The 22247-nt window shown below is 38.7% G+C and overlaps 1 protein-coding gene across 1 annotated transcript; it reads right to left on the bottom strand.

Annotated features, from left to right (window-relative positions):
- Window positions 1-2008: 2008 nt before the first annotated feature.
- OTUD6B (OTU deubiquitinase 6B) lies at window positions 2009-7672 on the bottom strand. Its single transcript, XM_065752813.1, has 7 exons — window positions 7523-7672; window positions 6853-7007; window positions 4965-5060; window positions 4061-4373; window positions 3418-3479; window positions 2617-2723; window positions 2009-2330 (listed from the first exon to the last, which is right to left on the bottom strand). The coding sequence occupies exons 1-7, from the start codon at window positions 7611-7613 to the stop codon at window positions 2246-2248; spliced, it is 909 nt and encodes a 302-aa protein (XP_065608885.1). The 5' UTR covers window positions 7614-7672; the 3' UTR covers window positions 2009-2245.
- Window positions 7673-22247: the final 14575 nt, after the last annotated feature.

Consider the following 22247-nt stretch of genomic DNA (forward strand, 5'->3'; position numbering starts at 1 on the left):
TTCCATTTCACTTGGTCATTTTCACATACAGAGAAGTTCAAGAATGTTTGCAAATAAATTATTTGTAAATTATTACAATGCTGAGCATAAAACTCATCTATAAACACAATTTTACAAAGAACAAAGCTTGGTTGGTCTGCTTGAATAGGAAGAGTCTAGAGAATTCATGCTGCAGAAGGATCCTAAAGTCATAAAAATTAGTGAATTTATTAGTACTAGAAATTAAGAAGTAAACAATTTATGTACAAAAGTAAAGTGACCACAACAAGAATTGCCATACATAAACCAATTTATTATATTTTGGCAAGTTCCACACAGCACGAGCAAGGATCTTTTGCTCACTATATTAAAACATTCTTTTTCTTCATACACTGTAAACATAATAAACAGCACAAACAGGTTAGTACAGTTATTCCAGGATCCTGACATTTTCCTCTGTCAATTAAAAAAAAAATGAGTGCCAAAGAACTACTTTCACAAGGTATCTATGAAAAGCAGCATATGCATTTTATATCATGCCAATTTTAAGCAACACTCAGAATAACGTTTGAAATTGTTATTTTTACTGAAATTCATAGTGGTATTTTGAATAGACACCTTTTCCATAATAACACCTGATTTTTTTTTGTTTGCAGTTAAAAACCTGGTTTCATACAATCAAAAGAGTAAACCAAATTCTGCAGTAGAACAGCTGCTATAAATAGAGCTATATTTGCTATACTGTATCTGATAAATAAGGACCTAACAAATTCTTGATCTTGTTAATACATGGTTATCCCAGCAGGCATCATTCTGAAGAACTCTTAATTAGACATTATGCTTGTTCAACCAGCACCTCTTTGTCCCCCACAGACCTCTGCTTTATTTTCACTTTTCCCTCTCTCAAAGTGCTTTAATTTAGACATAATCTGATCCATAAAGTGAATATTTATCTGTTTGATTAAGAGCAGATTTGCAATGTCTAAGTCCTAGGAATGTCAATCCACTGGCTAAATTCACCAAAGGATTACAATATGTGCACTGTATAATTTTCAACTGAGGGCAAAGGTGTTCAAATCTGACAAGAACTGCTTTTCTCCAAAGCAACTTATCAGCACTAAAACAATGCAGACAATTATGATGTTATTGATTATGGCTTTAAGAGCAACAACACTTCTATTGTTAAAAAGCAACTGACTGCATTACAGTTTGCTGTCAATTTTGTAGTCATAATTATAGCAACCTCAAGACAAAAGCCTACATTTCCAATGTAAAAAGGCAAACCATTTAAAAAAAAACCTTTCAGGTCTTCTCTGTGCATAATAAAGAAAACAAATTATTTTGCATATCACCTTCAGAGTTACTGATATAGAGAAGGTGGTTATTTTTACACTTGTATGCAATCAGCTGTTTTTAAGCCTTATAAAATACTGCATTTTAGGCCATGTGTACATCAGCAGACCCATACGTGATGAGTTCAGGTTAAGTCTCACTACCTGAACTAAGGAAATTGAGGACCTGTTTGTAAGATTTCTGTACCATCAAAACACACATATAAACAGCACAGCTGATTCACATCTGTGTTAGGATGCACAGTCATCAACAGTTTTCTACCTAAGAGTTTCAGTACTAGGAACAGCATCAAGTATTCCTACTGCAAAATAAAAGTGAAATCCTCAGATCTTGGTATAAAAAACAACAAAAAATGACTTGATAAAAGTCTGTAAAATGTTAAGACACTTTTTGTGATTCCTTCAGTCAAGCACTGCCGTGCCCAGATAAAGGGGATCCCTACTATAGTATGAAAACTAGATTCTGATGGAACTAAAATACAGCAAAGGATACTCCATCAGTCAAACAAATCTATTATAATAAAGTCCTCAACTCTTCTGTGATCATGAAAACCTTCAAGAAATAAGGTAACACAAATGTTTCTAGTAACTTTAATTCTTTAGTATATTGCATATTAACCATTTGCTGCTGAGAATTGTCACTGTGGCATGGGATGCTGAAAAACAACCTGACCTACGCAGTCAGCATTTTAGAGATTTTCTAAACATGATTAATACCAACAAGTTCAAAATACTGCTGTTTGGAATTTTTTGTTTCTGTGCTCCAAATCAAGAGCTGTTTATGGTTCCCAGCAGAGCCTCTTTTTTTTTTTTGTCCATTCCAGGTTGTTTGATTTTCTTGTCCATCTGAGGACCGTCTGAAGCACAACATATCAAGATGCAACTGATGATAACATGGATTTCTTTTTTTAGTACTAGCTGCCATTTTCTGTAGCCACATCTGTTAGAAGTTTTACAGAATTGTAATGTTCTCCTAATCCATAAGCATGTCTCATATACCTGAAAAAAGTTAAAAATAAATAGTTAGTTTAACTAGAATACTGCATGCCAAACAACAACAACACGGAAAGACAGTTTAAATAAGTTCAAGTTTTTGCACAGAAAAATAAATGGTCATTAAAAAAAAAAAGGAGTATTAATAAAGAGTATTAAAAGAGTATTATTAAAGGCAGTTTTTAATGCTGGTGGCTTTCTGACACAGATTGACATATGCTTTGAATTAAAAAAAAATTAGTTTTATTTAAGTCAGTAAGAATTTTAAGAATGGATTAGATGAGATACTTGCACAAGTATTATTGGTTTGCCTGAATATTCTTCACCAACGATGATAGAGGGGGAATCCATCTGCACTACCTCAATAGGTGTTTGCAGAATGTGCGACAAAGCCCTTAGCTGTAAGGCAAAAAAACCAATTTACTAATGCATTAAATCCAAGTGGGAAGCAAACATGCTATTTAGTTTTAGCAAATATGAGTTTAGTTATAGCATTTCTAATTTCTTAGAAACTAAACTTTATTAAAAAGCAAAGTAGCTTCAACTATTTCAACTATAATTGAAAACGAATTGCCTTCAGTTATTTGTTGTCTTGATAAAAACAGACAACATTGTGCCAGCTACAGTAATAGCTACTCCTGAGAGCAGAAAAAAAATAAGGGCATAAACTAGAACATATTTTCTCAACCTCAAAGTTTACTACAAAAATCCAACATTGCTCCACTGCAGTCAGCTTTGTTACCATAGAATCATAGAACACCAAGGTTGGAAAAGACCTTCAAGATCATCTAGTCCAACTGTCCACCTACAACCAGTCTGCACAAGAAAATGCTTTCCTCCCCTTACGACAGAGTCTTCCCGTAACCCTACTATCAATCTTTCTAACAATATTTTAAATTACTGATTTTTTTTACCTTTTATGTTGTCAGATAGAACATCAGGAGCCCATCAGAAAAGCTGACACGGGGAAAATTATAACCCCAAAAGAAAATCATGTTTCGTTATTCCTACAAGTATTATTTCTTAAGAAGCACTTTTATGAAGATACACTGATAATTTGCAAAGTTCTGAAGTGAGCAAATCTAATACTTACTTCCAGTTGACCACCCCACGCAGCTGTATTTGCTATATCATCACAGTATTTTTCAAATTCCTCTGTGGGGAGTGAACAAAGTCAGCTGTTAGTAGTTCTCTCTTTTGAGAGCAACTGAGGAAAAGTAATGAACAGCTACAACCTGCCCAAACACTCAATGAAAAGAGCAAAAGGGAAAGAAAAGAGGCAAAAAAAAAAACCCAAAGTGTAACTGTTTTATAAAGAAAAATGAAGACTGGAGACAGGAACAAGAACAAGCACGGAGGAAAATGAAGTTATATTTTCAACTTCTTATTCAAGGAACTGTTAGTAGCAAAAAGCATGAACCTCCATCCGTGCGCTTCAAGAAGTGCTGATTTGAGAGTCAAGAATAGAATATGAAAGCAAGTATTACGCTCAATTCTAATGTTAGTTTGATGTCATATATGTTTTTGATATCTTGTAACTGTATGTAGTTCAAATGTTGCTTTTTAAATTCCAAGTCAGACACTTGTTATCCTCTATAGCACTTAGAACACAGCAGAACCAATAAACTAATGATGTTCAGGTACAAATATATGAGTTAGTTACAGCTCAGCTGTAACTGTAGGCAAGAGTTCTCAGAAATTATGTTTTCTAAAATCTTTTTCATCACAGCTCTTACCTTTGCTATACATGTCTCCAGTATTGGGGTTTGTAAGAAATGGCAGGAAGTCATCAAAGTGACTCTGAATATACTTTGCTGTTTGATTTCTCAGAGTTGCAACAGTCCAGGAATTCTGGCAATCCTTGAGCTGATCTTCAATAGCTCTGTACATGCAATGGCCATCTGAAGGAATCTGTTTAATCTCCAAGTCCCTTGCTGCCAATAAGGAGGCAAGTTTCTGACTTTCAAGATGCCTCGCTCCTGTTAAATTTTCTATCTCAGCTTCAGCTATCCTTTCTTCTCTTTCTTTCTCCAAGGCAGCTTTTTTCTCCTTAAATTGTAAACACAAATTGTATCAAATATTAAAATTCAGAAGCTGTCTGTACTGCTCTTCATTCACCAGCAGTCTCTAATTCTTGAAATGTTTCCTCAGTACGTTCGTGAAACATTCTCCTGAATCAGTACTACTAAGTCTCAGAAAACTCCTAAACCCAAGTTTTAGGAAATGCTAAATGACCAATAAATCCTCAAACTGTAACATTTACAAGAACTTCAACATTAAAGTTCTTCTGTTAAATCTGTGATGTTCTACTACTTTCATTTGTTCCACATATCCTACATTATTTCATTTCTTTATTAGTGAATTATTTATTTTCCAATGAAATTCTTACAAATGATATATATATTTTTTTCTGTATTCTATCCTGATCTATTCAGACTTCCAGCTCATTGCTGAATGTAAAATAGTGCAACTACTTTATAAATGCTTAAATATGACTACGTAGCAACTTGACAAATTGTCAAGACACCCAGTAGGTACAAAATCAATACTGAATTAGCCAGGTAAAATCATTACCAGTTACTAGAGTTCATTTTAAATGAAAAGAACTTACTCAAGTATTTGTAAAATGTTATATCATACCCGTCTCTTCTGTGCTTTTGATATTCGAGGATGCTGAATCTGCTGCTCCCGTCCCTCAAGCTCACAATTTGCAACCCCATCCACTATAGAATTTATCTGAAAAGAAAAAAGAAAAAAAAGTGTTAAAAGTTTCTATTAGTATAAATAACTGAGATGAGCATCTCCTGAAACAATTTTAAGCTGTTTCAAGGTAGTCACAATGCATATTTACTATGCTTTTACACAGAGATCAGCATAGCACAAACCCTCTCAAAGCTGATAGACAAGCATTTCACATCCCAGCCTGAGTACCTTCTTCCTCTAATCTCAGATTATAAATGGCTGTGAGTCCTTACTCACTGATGTGTTAAGATGAAGTAGCCAGAGAGCTATTACCAAGTTCTGTGCTAGTTAAAGCAGAAGGCTCCACCTTTCATAACAAAGATAAGTACTTGGAAGAGACAGAGAATTGACATTAGCTTTGGCATTCTGTCTTAGAAATCTCATTACTGTATGAACCACCTGTCACCCTGGAAAGTACAGGTGTAGTTTTGGGCTGAATAGAGAAGTTGAGAAATGAAAAAACCCATATACCTCAAACCAAAATCCTCTCAGGGAAATCTCTGATTGCCACAGGAACTTTAGCTAGTATTGTGACAACTCACTGGCTAAAACAAACCACTGAAACTAACCTAAGAAGCATTATGTTTAACACCTTTGAATTAATCACCTGCTTAAGAATCTGATTAAAGACTACTACGTAAGATTTGTATAGGGTCATAGTGCCTGCAACTGCAAACATGTTTCAAAAGGATTCTCAACAGATTTTTCTTAGTCAAGACTGTTTCCCAGGAAGTCATTCACAAATCTTTTCCACTCATGTTTCCAAACAAACAGCCAACATGCTTACTTCCTCCTTAAGTTAGAAGTCAGAAAAAATTTGGGTCCAGAAAGCACTGCAGAGACAGCTTTTTGTTCGCTTCTTTACAAGATTTACATAAGAAGACACACAGGTAGGAAATCACTTGAGATGGATAAGCACGGATCATAGCATCAGTCACCGATAAACACACCTCCAGTGCTGCGCCAATTAAGCTTCAAGCTGTACTGCCACTTAGACCCAAGAAGGTGCATGGACAGGCCTGCCTGTAGAAACTAAACTCAAGCACATGATAGACATAAGGGTTCCTTTCAGTACTGGATACGTAGAATTAAATCCATGGGAAGTAAATTCTTTGCAATGGGAGTTTCAGTCACTTTATTTAGTGATTGCTAAAACATAGGTTAATTTCTGTATGTTATTCAATTAAATGCTCGTATATAGTTTACTCGTCAGTATTTCCTGCAGTTAAATTGGAACAATACTAAGTCCCTGTTAAAAATTAAGTGTTTTGCCACCACACAGCACACTGGAAACATTCAAATAAGTAGCTATACTGCCAACGTGGCCTAGCAGTATCACTTCAGTCAAAACTCTCATGAACACAGAAGATGTATTTGCAAAAAAAGAATGTCACCTACACCACTGCCAGAACTGCAAAACCAAATCAGAATGCATCTTTCAATTGCATACTGCCAGTCCAATATTCAAGTAACCTGCTACTTAAGATAATTACAATGGCAACACAAGATCTATAAGAATACATATTATTTGTTAAGACTGAGCTATTAAGTTAGCCTTTTGAGCAAAACCAAATACAGCCAGCAAGAATATAACTAAATGTTCCTTCCAGCAATGTTTGCTTAATCAACATAGCAGCTGGATCTTTCCAAAGACTGCAAGAGTTACTGCAAGGAAAAGTAGAAATGCTTTAAAAAAGTTACACATTACTTAATTATAATTTCTAAAAAAGTTAAGTCCCAACACAAATTGTATCTCCACAACTTCAACTGAAGTTAAGGAATATACCTTATTCTGCTCAGGCATAGCTTCTGTCAGCTGCTTTAATTCCTCCTTGTGCTTCTGTTCAAGTTCTGCCTCTAGTTTGGTGACTTCTTCAGCCAGCTGTTTTCGCCTCTTTTTGTCATTCTTGGGAACAGCATTTTTCATGCCTTGAATTTTTGCTGTTGATGAAGAAGTAGTGTGATAAAATGTTACATCAGCTCCACAGTCGTGGCCTAAAGGACTGCGAGCCGTAAAGAAAAAAAATGATGTATCTCAAGATATCAGTATGCTGTAACAGTGTAGTTATCAGGCTGTGCACTGCACTTATCACAATTTAAATCACGTGTATTTTCTCAACAGATGAAATCATGATACCTGTAGCACACTATATTACTACTAGATAAAGCAGAATGGATTCAAGGAGTAATTCAAGGACTCCGCTGCTGTGTGCAGGGCTGCTAGCAGCAAATCTGGCTGCCCAGGGCCTCACCCAACTGGCCTTGAATGCCTCCAGGGATGGGGCATCCCCAGCTTCTGTGGGCAGCAGAGCACCTCCCTCCACAACAAAGCAAAGCAGCACAACGCCCGCCCAGCGGACGCACGCTAACGCTAAGCTCCCACCGCCGCCTTCCCTTCGGCCTCTCTCGCTGCCGGCCGCCCCACAAGCTGCCCGAGCGAACCCGGCCCGTCTCACCTTGCAGCTCACGCTTCTCCCTGCGCTGCCGCTTGACGAGCCGCTGCAGCGGCCCGCCGACCTCCGCCTCCTCATCCTCGGAGCCCTCCATGGGTTCCCGCAGGCCCGCGCCCGCCGGACGCCCTCAGCTCGACCCCGTCGGGAGCCGCGTGCTTCCGGCAGCGCCGCGCGGCCCCGCCCCCCGTCCTCCGCCCGCGCCTCGCCGGGCCTGGAGCGCCTGGGCCGCCGCGCCGTCCTGGGGCCGCCTCCCCGCCTCGTTAACCCGTTAACAGCCGTGCGGTGACGGCGTTTCTTTGGAGGGCGGTGAGAGAGCGCAGGAGGGCGGTTTGGGCGAGAGGCACTTCCCTTCTCATTACTGTCTCTTGGCGAAAATAACTGCGGTGCGGCTTGCTCGAAACCCCTGCGGATCCGTTAGGGCTCCATAAACTTTTCAGCAAGCATCAGTAAATGTCAATAGCTGCTATTTTTTCCACGTGTAGAAATTCAGTCCCACACCACTTCATACACACTTCTGCGTCAGACACCATTTTGTCAGACTGCCCCTGTGCTGCCTTCTGTCACAGCAACAGCGTGTAACAGAATACTGGCAGGAAGGTTCAGCCTCTGCTGCCATACTGCCAGTGTCCACCTTTGACACCATGGCCCAGCATCATAAAATATGAGACACTACTTTCAGAGCAGCCCTCATATATGTGTATATGTCAATAACACAGTTGTCCACACATATATACATATATAAATATGCTCGCATATAATACATGTCCTTAAAAATATTTTCTATTTAAAAGTAATAAATACTGTTGTTAGCTCCTACATTTTGGTTTCTTCTGTCAGACTTCTGTCGTATTTTCAGCAATAATCTGAAATGTATATAAAATAAATACTAGTGAAATCCTCAGGTGATCAAATGTGAAGTGCCAAGTGATAATATAAACAGGCTGACTGAAGTGATCTTACGATTAGGCCCTGGAGCATGTCCAAAGGGAAGAGAAGCTGTAAAAGGGTCTGGGGCACAAGGGAGTGGCTGAGGAAACTGAGATTTCTCAATCTGGAGAAAAGGAGGCTCAGGGGAGACCTTATCACTCTCTGCAACTGCATGAAAGGAGGTTGTGGCAAGGTGTGGGTCGGCCTCTTCTTCCTGGTAACAATGATAGCATGAGAGGGGATGGCCTTAAGTTGCACAAGGGGAGGCTCAGGTTGGACACTGGGAAAAGTTTCTTCTCAGAAAGTGGTGAGATGTTGGAACAGGCTGCCCAGGGAAGTGGCGGGGTTACTGTTCCTGGAGGGGTTCAAGAAATGCGTAGATATAGCAGTGAGGGACACAGTTTAGTGGGCATGGTGGTGATGGGTCAGTGTTTGGACTACATGATCTTTTCCAGCCTTAACAACTCCATGATTCTATGATATGTTACCCTTATTTGAACACCACTGAACAGAACTGAAGTCAAGATTATGTTGGTCTGGGGGGTTGAGGACCCTCCATTAAGCATGAGAGAGTAACTTCCTTTGCTGCCATGCAACAGAATAAACAAGAATTATTAAGAAGAGCACTGCCATGGCTAGCAAACCTAATTCCAACTTCTCAAGGCCTCAATCCTGACCTGTTGGGCTAGTAATCAACCTGTTGTGAGAACCTGCTCTTTGAACTGGTGGTTGGTGCTAGACATCTATTGTGGAGTGTAATGTGGGATAGCAACAAAGGCCTTGAAAATACCAGAACAGGGTGAAAACAGAAGTTGCAAAAGTGCGAACAAATCACTGAAAAAACACAGCATTACAAGCTATGAGAAAAACTCCTTAGAGCATGCCAAAGAAAAGCAGCAGCAGTAGATAAGCAAGAGAAAAAAAACAAACAATAGAAGGCATTCGCTGAGACCTGAGAAAGTAAGGCTCTCTGTTATCACAAGGCATGCTAATATCTTACAGGGTAAAGAGCAAAGACTGACAGCTGCCTAGAGAACATATTTTAAAGGTACTGAATTCTGAATTTGAGGAAATTGTCATCATGGCATCTACTGTCATGAAGTCTCTGTGGGATTGCCAGGGCTGTATGTGTGTGTTTACTCTCCCTGTCTGTGCCAAAGGCCCTGATGTTCCCTGCCTGCTTGCTCCAGATTCCCTGGCTCCTCAAGGATGTCTTCAGGACTGTGTATATTAGGATTATATACATGCATTTCCCCTTCCCCCACAAAAAAATAATAATAATAATAATAATAATTGATGCCTTTTTCCTCTCTGACGTATAAATAAAATGCTTAAATAAAGTTTTACTGTGTCTAATTACAATTTCTGGACAGAAAGAGTAGTTTAACAGTAAGGTCATAGTAGAATCTATTGACTAGAAGCTGAAATAAAAAAAAAATAAAAGGAGAGAACTGAAATCTGAGGTAACTAACTGTGCTAACTCTGCAGCACTTCATCTAGGATATGATAGGTTTACTGTCACAGAAGTCTTTAAATCAAGACTTGTGGGTGCTTCCCTATAGTTACAATTAGCTCAACTGTAAGGTACAGGCCCCGTGCAAGAAATACTTCTTAAATTCACTCAGAATTCAAAGAAATCAGACTGGATTATTGTAATGGCCTTTTCTGATAGAAAAACCTATGACTTTATTTCATAATGAGAAACTCTATTTTGCCACCCAAACCAATTATAGCTATAAGATGATTGGTACTAAGCACAGTCTGCTTTGCATACTGTCATAATAGATATTTTCAGAATTAATTTGAAATGTAGCTCAGTGTTGACAAGATAGTCACTGAAATCAGTGACTGAAGGTTACTTTTGATAACAACTGTCTAGGACAGTGACTTTATCATCTATTATGTTCTTTTTATTTCATATTTATTTTCTGAAAAGTAAAACATGCATGACTATTTGCAGCATTACATTTCTGTAGCATTTTGAGTATCCTTCTCCCAGTGGTTTCCAAGTACTTAGTAAGCTTGCTAAAATTCAGGAAGGTCTTTTGTTTGCTGGCTTTTTATAAGGAAATCGGAGTGGGATGTGTGGTACTTCTGGTACTGTGAAAATCTCAATTGCTTCTTCAGTGCCAAAACCAGTGAGTTAATGCTGTGTAGCAGACAGTTTTCATGACAGCAGTAAAGAGCATCCAAATCTTACTCCAGCTAAGTGGTGTATATCTTTGGTTGAGCAAAGAAGCTATTACTGCTTTTAGGTATATGTGTTATCTCATTTCCCTCTGTTATCTCCAAGATGTTTCTTGCTCATTGGGCGTTAAAATAAATTACAGACTGGTTGCAGCCATACACGATACTCCTAATGTGGCTTTATTGTTTCAGTGAGGTCTTATTGAGTTTTCTGACTCATGCAGTATTTAAGCAGTTGATTGGTGTCTGAGATACTGAATCAGAAATAGTTAGATTTTCCTTTACTCAGTGCCATAAAATCAGATTGTAGTAAGATTTGCAATTATTCTATGTGAATTAAGTATATATTAAATTGCCTTGAAGCCTCCACAGAACATGAGACACATTCTTATTTGCTCCCAAAGTCTAACATGGCATACATGCGTGTTAAGATGTTTAGATTGTATACGCCAACCCTCTACTTTAAAAATGCCAGCCATGGGTCACAGTACTGACAAAGTTTTGTTTTCTGGAAACAGTGCTAACAGGTTTTAATTGCAGGATACCTATAGCTAAAATTACTCATCTGTGAAGCTGTTTTCTAATATTTTATCAGCACAGTTCTGCTAAGTATAGCCCTGCATCTGACAAGATATTGGCTTGGGGAAGAGCAGCTGGAAAGTTGCCCGGCCAAGAAAGACCTGAACATGCTTGCTGACAGCCTGCTGAATATGAGCCAGCAGTGTGTCAAGGTGGCCAAGAAGGCCAGTGCATCCTGGGCTGCAATAGAAAGAGTGTGACAGCAGGACTAGGAAAGGGATTGTCCCTCAGTACTCAGCACTGTTGAGACCACACCTCGAATATTGTGTTCAGTTTGGGGTCCTTCACTACAAGAGGGACACTGAATTGTTAGAACATATGAAAGGAAGAGCAACAAAGATGGTGAAGGGACTAGAAAACAAAACATGAGGAATGGAATATGAGGAAACTGAGGTTGTTAAATCTGGAGGAGTTTGAGGAGAGACCTTATCACTCTTTATAACTCTGTAAGGAGGAGTTTACATGGGATATCAGGAAGAATTTCTTCATGGAAAGAGTGCTTAGGCATTGGAACAGGCTCTCTAGGGAACGGGTGGAATTGCCATCCCTGCAAATATTGAAGAGATGTGTGGACATGGCACCTGGGTACATGGTTTAATGGTAGACTTCATAGTGTTAAGTGATGGTTGGTCTCAATGATTGTAAAGGTCTTTTCCAACCTAAATGATGCTGTGATTCTAAGTGTCAAGACCTACTGAAAATCCAATCAGTAATCAGTCACATTTATCAATTAAACAAAATAGTGGGGTTTGTTTCTGAATTTGACATTTTGGTCCTCACAAAACCAAATTTATTTACCTTTTCTATCTTTTGGACTAGAAAGTGTAAAAAGAATCTCAGGCTTCTTTGCAAATGCAGACAGATTCAGGGTCACTTGTTCTCAGTTATCTTAGAAGCAGTGGGAAACAGAAACTGTGGGTGTTATCTGGAGATGTCCTTCAATTCTATGAAGATTGCTATTGAGAAGTGTGTGTTAGTGGCAGCACAATTTTGCCAGGCTCTGAAAATGTCTGTCTTCTTAGCACAGCAGCTAGAATGGACAGATTTCTTGAAAACTGTCATACTGTCATCCAGACTTGATTTTTAAGCAGTTTTCTTGGATACGTGACAAACAGATGCAACCTATGTTTGACAAGAATGACCTGAATGCATACTAAATTATCAGGAATAATAAGGAAAAAGAAAGAAAAGCACAGCTCCAACTCTTTACCCTCCATTTCAGTAGAAAAATGTTTCCAAAGTAGACATTTGGGATGTCCAGTGCTAACAACCATTTAAATGCATTCAGCAGAAGCTAAATCAGGTTTCATGGGGCTAGCTAAAATTTGATGTTATCATATTTTGCTGGTGTAGTCTTGGCAAGAACCTTGGCGAACAATCCATGCTCTGCTAAAACCCATGAAGCTGATGTAATTCTCACTGTGATAGTTATATAGTGACAGTGGAATTGCCAAGTGCTGCCTGTGTTAGGGCTACAGAGCAATGAAAGAGAATGACTCAAGCTGACATTTTTTTTCCAGTGATATGATAATCTTTCAAGATCTCATGATATTGAAAGAAAACAAAAGAGGAACTGTAGCTACTCCTTGAACTACTAAAAAGAGCAACTGGACGTTATTACAATTGCTAAGACCAAGTATCATTCAGTAGTTGGAACTCCACTAAAATTGCACTCTATATGTACATAAACAGACTTCAGGAAAAATGTCATTAAAAATGTGTACTGTAATTAGTGCAATATAATTCCATATAAATGGAGAATACAGTAACACCTTCCTCCAGACCAGAGGTGTCCAGTATAAAAACCACTGTCTGATTTCACTGTCACAACTCTGAAATATCTGTCCACATCAGAGAAACAGCTGAGATGGCTGAGCAGAGAACCTGCTTTCACAGCTGATGTATATATCAACAGCAATGAGGAGGACACTGGAGATTCAAGAATAAACCATCTGGGTGACAATCCCAAATGCTGGTGGTCTGTGAATAGTTTCAAATCCCATCTAATGTACAGAAAGACTTTCACATGTTTACGTCTGTAAGTAGAGCCTTCACCTACAATAGAGCACAAAGCACACTTACCTAAGAATAAGTATTTGGCTTGCTTAGTTTAATGTTTGAGCCCAAGAATGAAGAAACAGGACAGATTCTTAACTAGCTATGTTATCAGAAACATTTTTTATTGTGAACATGACTGGTAAGAAGCTTGCCCCAAAATGTTTATTCTGATTGTGTCAGAGCCCCTCATGCTGCTCTAGCAGAGCATGAAGGGTCCTGAAGATTGGAGGAGTGCATTGTGGCTAAAGCTGGAGCACAGGCAAGACCTGAGCTCTACTTGCAAGGCCTGGCTGCAGTTATCCTCTACAGGGCTGAATACTGGAGCCCACCTCTCATACTCTCATATGCTGGGTACCCAAGGAGGAAAGAAATGCATCTTTCCAGTTTAAGTGCCGTAAGGAGAAGGAAAAGAAGTCAGAAAAGGAGTCTGGAGGCCCATAAAAGGGAGCATTGGCCTTGTGAGTAGGTAGCTGGACAGCTCAGTCATGTCTGTGAGAAAAGAATAGAAGGTCTGGAAGCTAGTATGGAGAATGGGAGAGGAACTGGAGGAGGCATGTTTGACAGAGAGGGAAATTTTAAAATATGGGATTAACAATGGGACTAAGGCTAGTAGGATAAGGTGACAGGGAATCACTGATCCCTATCTCTTGTAGGGAGATAGCTCTGGCAAGGAGCAAGGCTGTGAGATAAAATTAAGATAAACTGAACAAGCAGGCAGAAAATAAAGAATCATGTACATGGAAGGCAAAGGGACAAAAGAGGATATGGACCTGGAGTGGAAAAACAGCAACGGGGCAAGGAAATAGTTAAAAGATTTACAAAGCAGATGGTTGAACTCCAAAACTCTTTCAATGCAATTCCAAGGAGAGTAGGCAGCACAGATACACAAATACTGACTGACACACAGAGACGTTGTTGTGCTCACTCTGAAGAAAACTATCACTCTGTGTTCAACATTTACAAACAAAGAGCTGATTAAGTAGTTGATGAGTTTGGCAACAGAGTTTTGTTTGCTCTTCCAGCCTGTTAGAATGAACAGCCTCTACAGGGAGTGAGTTATGACTGCATTGTGGAGACTGATGAGATGGAATAAAGCAAGATATGATTAAACAATAAGGACAGTTTAATTATTTGAAAAGGTGCGGAGCATATGGAGGATACAGCACTTGGTAAATAAAGAGAACAGGTCAGATGAATCATAGAGCTATATATTATGACTGTGGGACTGCAAGACTGAAAGTACTACTTCCAATGTTTCAAAATGGTGTCGGCACTTAATGTCAGCCATCTTTCAATCTTTCCATCCAATTGCTTTGTGAAGTTTTATTTCTAGATTTATAGCACCTATTAATAAGCACCTGCCACAGCTCTGCGTACCTTTGCTGTCTAATGTCAGCATAATCCTACAGAAGAAAAAAGAAAATCCAGCAGTTACCTCAAAACCAAAGCAATAAATGAAGCTGACGTTTGTTCATCTTATTACAAATTTCAAAAAAGAAATCCTTTTCCATACCTAAAGAAAGCAATGCTTACAGAAACCACTGTCATTACTCCTTCATTATTGTTGTTTTGATGAGAAGTTGTTTCTTGTTTATTTATTTATTTATTAGGAATGTTGCTTTTAGGACTTGAATCTGCCCCAGAACTGCATTTTCCAATTCCTTGGAAATCCTGAAATCTGTATCAGTGTCTGTCTTTGAACTCCAGAGCTCCTCAGCTTCCAAGAGCATGCTCTCCAGACACACTGAAGAGTTGTTTACGTTCTTGGTTTGTTGTCTGTTCTAATAATGTGCCCCGAGATGATGCTGTAGCACTTTCATGTGCTAAGGATGCATCAGAAAACATAAGTATTATAAATTTCGTACAGAAGCAGCATTTTTTGTGATGTATAATAGCATAAGAGAGAGCACAAATGATACAGTAGGTCATCTGGAAGGGATTGTGGAAAGAAGGAAGCTGGAACTGTGGTTGCTGCCTGCGGGTAGAAAGGGAAATGGAAACTTTTCCTAATAGCTATATATCTATATGCTTAATAGATGGGAGCAGAATGCAACATCTTGCACCTCCATAGGGAGAGAACAAAATACTATCGTTTAAGTGAGTAACCTGATGGCAAGACCACAGGGAAATTGGGCCATTGGGTCCCAACATTGTTGCACACCAGAAGAACTTTTGCAGAGATACACTGGAACAACTCTTGTGCTTTTTTTTTTATTTCCTTTTTCTTTTTTCTTTTGAGATGAAGAGATCACAAGAATCTTTTCATGCATTACCTGCTAAGAAACAACATGCAAAGGCTCCGTGTTTATTAGCTCTTAGTTAGGAAAACTACTTTTAAAGATGCTGCAGTGGAAGTTGCACTCACTTTATTGCACTGTTTTCAATCGTATGGACCTTGAAACTTGTTTGTAGAACTGCTAAAAGGATTTATTATTTTTTTTTTATTCAGTTGTTATCCTAATTGTACCATTTTACATTCTTTCTCTTTGCTATACATCCTGTATCTTTTCCCAACAATCTCAACACTGGTCATTCGATAGGAATAAGTAGCTCACACTTCTGTTTTAACCTTCCTAAAGATAATACTGGGAGAATTGTATATCGTTCATTATCAAAGATCATGGTAATACTAGCATGCTTTGCACTGTTCCATGTCAGGTGAGTATCCATACAGTCAGAAGAGGTCTCTGCATATGCTCAGACATGAGAGATCAACTTTATCCATGACAGTTGATGTCAGCTCTTAAATTTGTCATACATATTCATTGATCTCTTCAAACAAAATCACTTCTTGCCCACATTAGTCATCACTCACTATGGCCTCCTCTAGCATCTGCTTGCTGAAAGCTGTCCATTCATAGAAGTATTTATTATCTTATGGCCTATTGCACACCACTTTGTTCATGCTTTTAGGTTTATTTGAATATCACAAGTAAAGGTATTTGCATGCTGCTGAATCTATTTTGAGAGCTTTTCTTGCTCTTTGTACCTTCTAGCAGTGATATTCTTGAGCAATAACTACCTCTACATCATAGTTCTTGACTCTTTTATTAGCATCCTCTATAATTGAATATACTCAGTAATAACTTCTTCAGCTGAGATCCATTACATATTTACAGTATGCCTAAAGGTATCATCCACTGTATGGGTCACTGCTAGGCAGTAATATTATGTGGCTGTTGGCAGTGTATCAGTATTGTGCCACTGGAACATAAATAAAGTGTTTTTCATTTATTCTTTTTGCTCTAGTCCCCAAATACTAAACATTTTTTCTTCAATCCTTCTTGCATTCAACAATGTGTGCTCTGTACCATGATGTCCCTGGTGTGTGTGTACCTAGCACACTCCTTCAGCCTGTGCTACGCCCTTGCTCACCTTTAGATGTTGAGCAGTTCTGATTTTGATTCCTTGGAAACCTCAGTTCTTTCTTCAAGACACATCTCCACATCTCTTGGCTTCATGCAAGAAATGTTCTCCCTATGCGTGAATCTATCACAGAATCACAGAATGTCAGGGATTGGAAGAGACCTTGAAAGATCATCTACTCCAATCCCCCTGCTGGAGCAGGAACGCCTAGATTAGGTCACAAAGGAATGCATCCAGGTGGTTTTGAATGACTCCAGAGAAGAAGGCCCCCCAACCTCTCTGGGCAGCCTGTTCCAGTGTTCTGTTACCCATATTGTGAAGAAGTTATTTCTCTTATTTATGTGGAACCTCCTATGTTCCAGCTTGCACTCATTGCCCCTTGTCCTATCACTGGATGTCACTGAACTCACCAAGACCTTATCAGCTTCTGTAGTGTTCAGCCATTCGTCCTTGCAAATCACTTCTCACATCTTTTCCCTTAATAACCTATGTTTTCACTTTTCCTTTTTCAATGCATTCTGATAACTTCTAGTTAGAGATTAAAAAAGAATCCATTATTCTTAGAGATGGAAATTCAGTTCTCCAGCAGCTGGAGTCCCTCCAGGTTTCTAATTCGTCTGGTTTCATATTGCTGCTATGTTTTGCAGTTAATTACAATTCCCTTCCTATTGGTGGGTGTGATTATTACTAGTTATTGCCACCCTGGCATAACATGCTGAGATACACACAATAGGATTCTGTATTTGTATAAATAAATGATTTCCTTAAGAAAAGAGTCAGCTAAAAAGATTATGTAGGTGGAGCCAGTATTTAGATGCAAACAGTGTAATTTTTGGGTATTCACAGTAAACTCACTTTCCACTTCATACAAACATGCATCAACTTATGTGAAGGTTTCCTAACCCCCTGAGGTCCTGCTGAACCTGGAGCCCTAACAGAGCCATGCTCAAGGCACCCAGTGCTCTTTAAGGTTTTCATTCAACCATATTCTTTCAGAAACATCTCTTTTGGCAGCTCCCAGTTGTAAAGCTTATCTTGGAGAAGGGCCACCGCCAGCATTTTCACTCCCCCGGTCTGATTTCAAATGTTTACCTTCAAAGTGCTAGTGAATCAAAGACTGCCAGCTAAGTATGAATAGTCTTGATCACATATGAACACTGCGTTAACAACTGCAATTAAGTTTGAAAGGCAGCACCATGCCATTCTAATACATACAAGGATTCTGTGATTCTATGCGTATGTGCAACAGTCTTTGCAATACAATTTGAAATACTGTCACAAACCTATTAAACATGGGAACATCAGAGAAACGGTATTTACTTAGAATAGCTATCAATCCTCAGGCCCTGTTACTCTTTTTATTGTCCTGGACAAAGCAGAAGTTCATTTATGTTAATCCATTCACTCCTGAAATTCAGTAAGCCTTTAATTAAAATGCTGTGTGAAACAAATCCTGGTTGAAAGTGAAGAATGCCGCTCTTTGAGACTGAAATGGCAGAGGTAATTTAAATCAGAAGAATAATTAACCAAAGTTAAGTTTCACCAAGATGCTGTTATTCTTGTGATATGTGTCATGGGATACCTCATGATCTGATGTCATCTTAACCCTGACTTCACTTTTAAGCTTACCTCTTTATACTTAGTTTCTAGCTAGCACCACAAATGTTCAGCAACTCCATTCCTCCTTAGAGGAGAGTGCCATCTACTGAAACACCCAAAGTCATTTTAGATTTTGAACAGTTTTTGTTGAATTGACTAAGCCTGATTGCTCAGTTTTATGACCAAAGCCTCAGAGATGTTTCTGACTGGAAAAGTAATCCACTTTTTCCCTGTTGTCCCTCCCACAAGTCCCACCCAACCAAAGATTAATGATAGAGTGAAAATCACACATAAATAAAAATGTAGAAGTATCTGCAAATCTAAAAGAATATAAAAAAGCACACTGTAATATCCATCCAATTAAGAAAACAAAAGACAAGTAGAAAAATAGAATTTAAAGTTCATTCAAAAGCAACAATAGGGTAACATTTGACAAACCACTAAACAAATTGAATGTTTGCTAACAGAAGGGAGGGATCTGTTGGCGTTGCTTAAGTTGAAAAATCTGATGGATAATAAAGGAAGGAATCTTGAGTACATGCAATGTGATTAGTGAGTATATTAAAGTAAGGTTTTTGAAAGCATCTAGTGTCTCCAAGATGACCAAGAACAACTTTAGCAGTTATGGTAATGTACTGATATGAAGCTGGGCTTGAAAAAAATTTTAATCACATAAACAATTTTCTTGCCAATCAAGATTATACTTTCCAACATGAACTCCTTCTGAACTGAGACTGAAAATTCCTCCATTATTTTAAAAATACGGTTAGCTAGAATAGCACCAAGACTAAAAGAAGTGACAGATGTGCAATCAGGAATAGATAATAATAAGCTCTACAAGAATTGCAATTCTCGTTAGGAATAAAAGAAGGGGTCTCCTTTGTGTAAATGAAGACATCTTTATCATGGTAATTTCTGTCTGTCATCATCCACTGTAGTAAAATTAATGCAGGCCAATAAATTGTGGCTTTGTAACAGCAATCTGCATATGTAAATTTGCATGAGTACTCTGTAGTGACAACAGTTAAACATATGGGATAAAATGTTACCAAAAATAGACTTGTAGAGTGGCTAAATGCCATCCCTTGTTTTTGGGAACAGAAGTGACATGAAGAAGGCTCAGACTGCAGTGAGCATGACTCTTCCTGCTGCTTTGTATAGTCCTGCCTTTGTAGCACGAGGTGTGAAGGAACAGGTTGAAAACAACCACCACTTTCTGCACAATTAGCTGTTGCCAACTGCTTGAGTCATCTCAGCACCAGATAATATTCTGTGTCTGTGTTTTGCTAGTGGGGAGGGTGACTTATCCCACGACCATGTTGATGGGACTAGAGATACAATTCTTTTGTACACGTAAAGTTCACATTTAACTCCTGTATTCTGTAGACTTCATTATTTCTGCTGTATGGAGAGGAATCAACCCTATCCCAGGTACTGATGAACACAGACTTGTGTGATGTTTTCATTGTCATGTTCTATCTTACTGAGTTTCTTCCCAGTGTAGCAGACCTGGGAAAATGTAAGAATAAGCACAGCTCCTCTTATCTTTATCCAATATTCTTGACAAGTAGCAGGAGAAAATCAGTAGCGTAGGAAAACAACTCAAGGGCACAGAAAACAGTATCAGAAGGATCCAGACTCACAGTTTACCCCTCCTTCCCAGCATGCAAGATTTATGAAATCTAGAAATTCAGTTAGCCAGAGATTGTAGTAAGATCCTTCAAAATTGATTTGGTGTAAGTCCTGCAAGCAAGTTAGGGCAGATTTTTATTGCTCTGCATCAAAACCAGCAGACAGGACTTTGTTTTCAGACATCCTTTTATCGTACAAAGGTTAAGATGCACAATACAACTTAAATTTCTGCCTACTTTGATTATTGATGAAAACTGAACTCAGACCATGGAGGGACACAGAGATGGGTTGTGTGTGAAACAAATCCCAGGCCTTCCTTCAGCCATTATGAAGAAGCTTGGCCTAGCAAACAGGCCCTGTTCCTGGAGTTGGGAAGCCTTGTGTAAGGTGAATAATTCCCAAGGATGGTACTCCAAAAAAAAAAAAAAAAAGTATAGAAAATGGTATATTTGAATAGGTCTATATAGATAGTACACAAATAATACACAAAAGACTATGGCTCACCTTTAAGATGACAAAGGCTTGCAGGGGACTCCACATAGAAGGAATCTCCAAGAAGCAATGTCATTCAGCCTTTATTGCTGAGGACTTTCAAGATTCACTGTCAACATGTAGGTATACAGCCCTGAGGCACACATGGATGCAGCATGATGCGCAGGTCAAAGGAGCCAAGGGGCAGTAAGGCCTGGTGCAGAAAAACATGCACTGTTCCTTGCTCCAGAGCTTGTGCTAGTGGTGCTCTGGCACTGAACTCAAGTGGTGACCCATCCTCTGGGTAGGTGAGCCAAGAATGAGGCTGCTCAGGGGAGAGCATCCCACTCATCAAACAAGGCAGGATTTTCATAGAAGGAAAGTTGAACAGTGGTGTAATCAAACATGGAATTAAGCATTTATCCAGTATTTGAATTCTTCCTGTTACAGACTGAGTAACATCCACAGAATGCTTGTTACTAGCCTACCGTATCATACTGCTTGACTACAGCATATGGTAACTTCTCTTGTTACTACTAGTTGGGTCCACCTACCTTCACTTGGAGTCTGTGGGCTGTGAGCAAATCTACATACACATCAGGAAGCAACACTTCATGTTCTTAGCTGCATGACTATTACCAAATTTCTGCTATTCAGGCTGCTTAGCAGCTAAGGTGTCTAAAGGTCTTAAGCACAAGAGCTAGAAGAATACTTTGTTGTGGTTTTTTGTTGTTTCATTTTGTTTTAAATCCAGAGTAGGTAGTTATTTAGATGACAATCATATTTCAAGGAACAAGTCAGTGAGGTGAGATGCTTGATACCTGTAATTCTCACCTGTATGTGCAGGCTTGAGCTGTCACTCAGAGGTGTGACACAGCTCTCCCTCTTGGCAGCTGGGGGTGGCCTTAGGGCTTTCAGTCTTCTTTTGGGGCACATAACATTAATTTAGAGAGAGGTCTCAGAGAGGCAGTTTTCTATAAATGCAGTAGGATGGATTGGCTGTTGGTGGAACTCAGTGCTGCCCAGTTGACAGCTTTCTATCTTTCTCCAAAGAATAAAAATTATAAAGAAACCTGGTCACAAATGCCAGTTTCTGTGTTAGGACAGCAAAATAAAGCCTATGCTTCTGTTTTTGTTAAAAATTGGGCATGCGGTAGCAAGTTCAGGGGCTTAAGATGCACTAAAGGCATACCCTGAAGTACCTTTATTGGCTTGCCAATATCAGCCTAACAGTACTTCAGCAGAACAACAGATCTGGGGGGAACAAAATCCTAAAAATCTCTAAAAATCTTCACCAAAAGGAGCCTTTTAAGTATTGACTTGATCCCTGAAGAGTTCCTTGTAAGCTGATTGAAAGCTGAAAGCTCAATGTAATTTACACCAAAAAAAAAAAAAGCATCTTCCAAGTTAATAACCATGTTTATAAGGAAGATCAAGTAGGTTAACATATCATGACCTTTCCTGCATGATGAAGACAGTGTAACAACCAGCTGCTTTGTAGTGTGTTATTCCTTATGTGGTAACATCAGAGCTAGCTCAGATTCACAGTTTATTAGTGCATGAAACAATGACATTTAAAAATGTGATGTCACAAATGAGGAAGAATTATGTTTAAACGTTTACTAGAAAACAAAACTTTTTTCCCTTTTTAGAAACATTCAGATTTGAAAACATTGTTTTCTCATTGCAATATCACCATAGCTTATTATTTCCATGCTCTAGTTATAAAGGTAAAAATTAAGCACTTAAATCCTAGAAATACATCAGCCTCCATCTAATATTGTGATTGTTTCTCAGGCTTTCAGATTTGTCAGTCTATCTATAAATTTCATTTCCTAAATTCTAGTTATATTGTGTAAAACTGCTTCCATGGAGAATTTTCTAGGGATGAAACACTATTTCATCCTGT

Source organism: Cyrtonyx montezumae, unplaced genomic scaffold (genome assembly GCF_038088225.1).
Source record: "Cyrtonyx montezumae isolate F1298 unplaced genomic scaffold, pur_monq_1.0 scaffold_8, whole genome shotgun sequence".
NCBI classification, from domain to species: domain Eukaryota; kingdom Metazoa; phylum Chordata; class Aves; order Galliformes; family Odontophoridae; genus Cyrtonyx; species Cyrtonyx montezumae.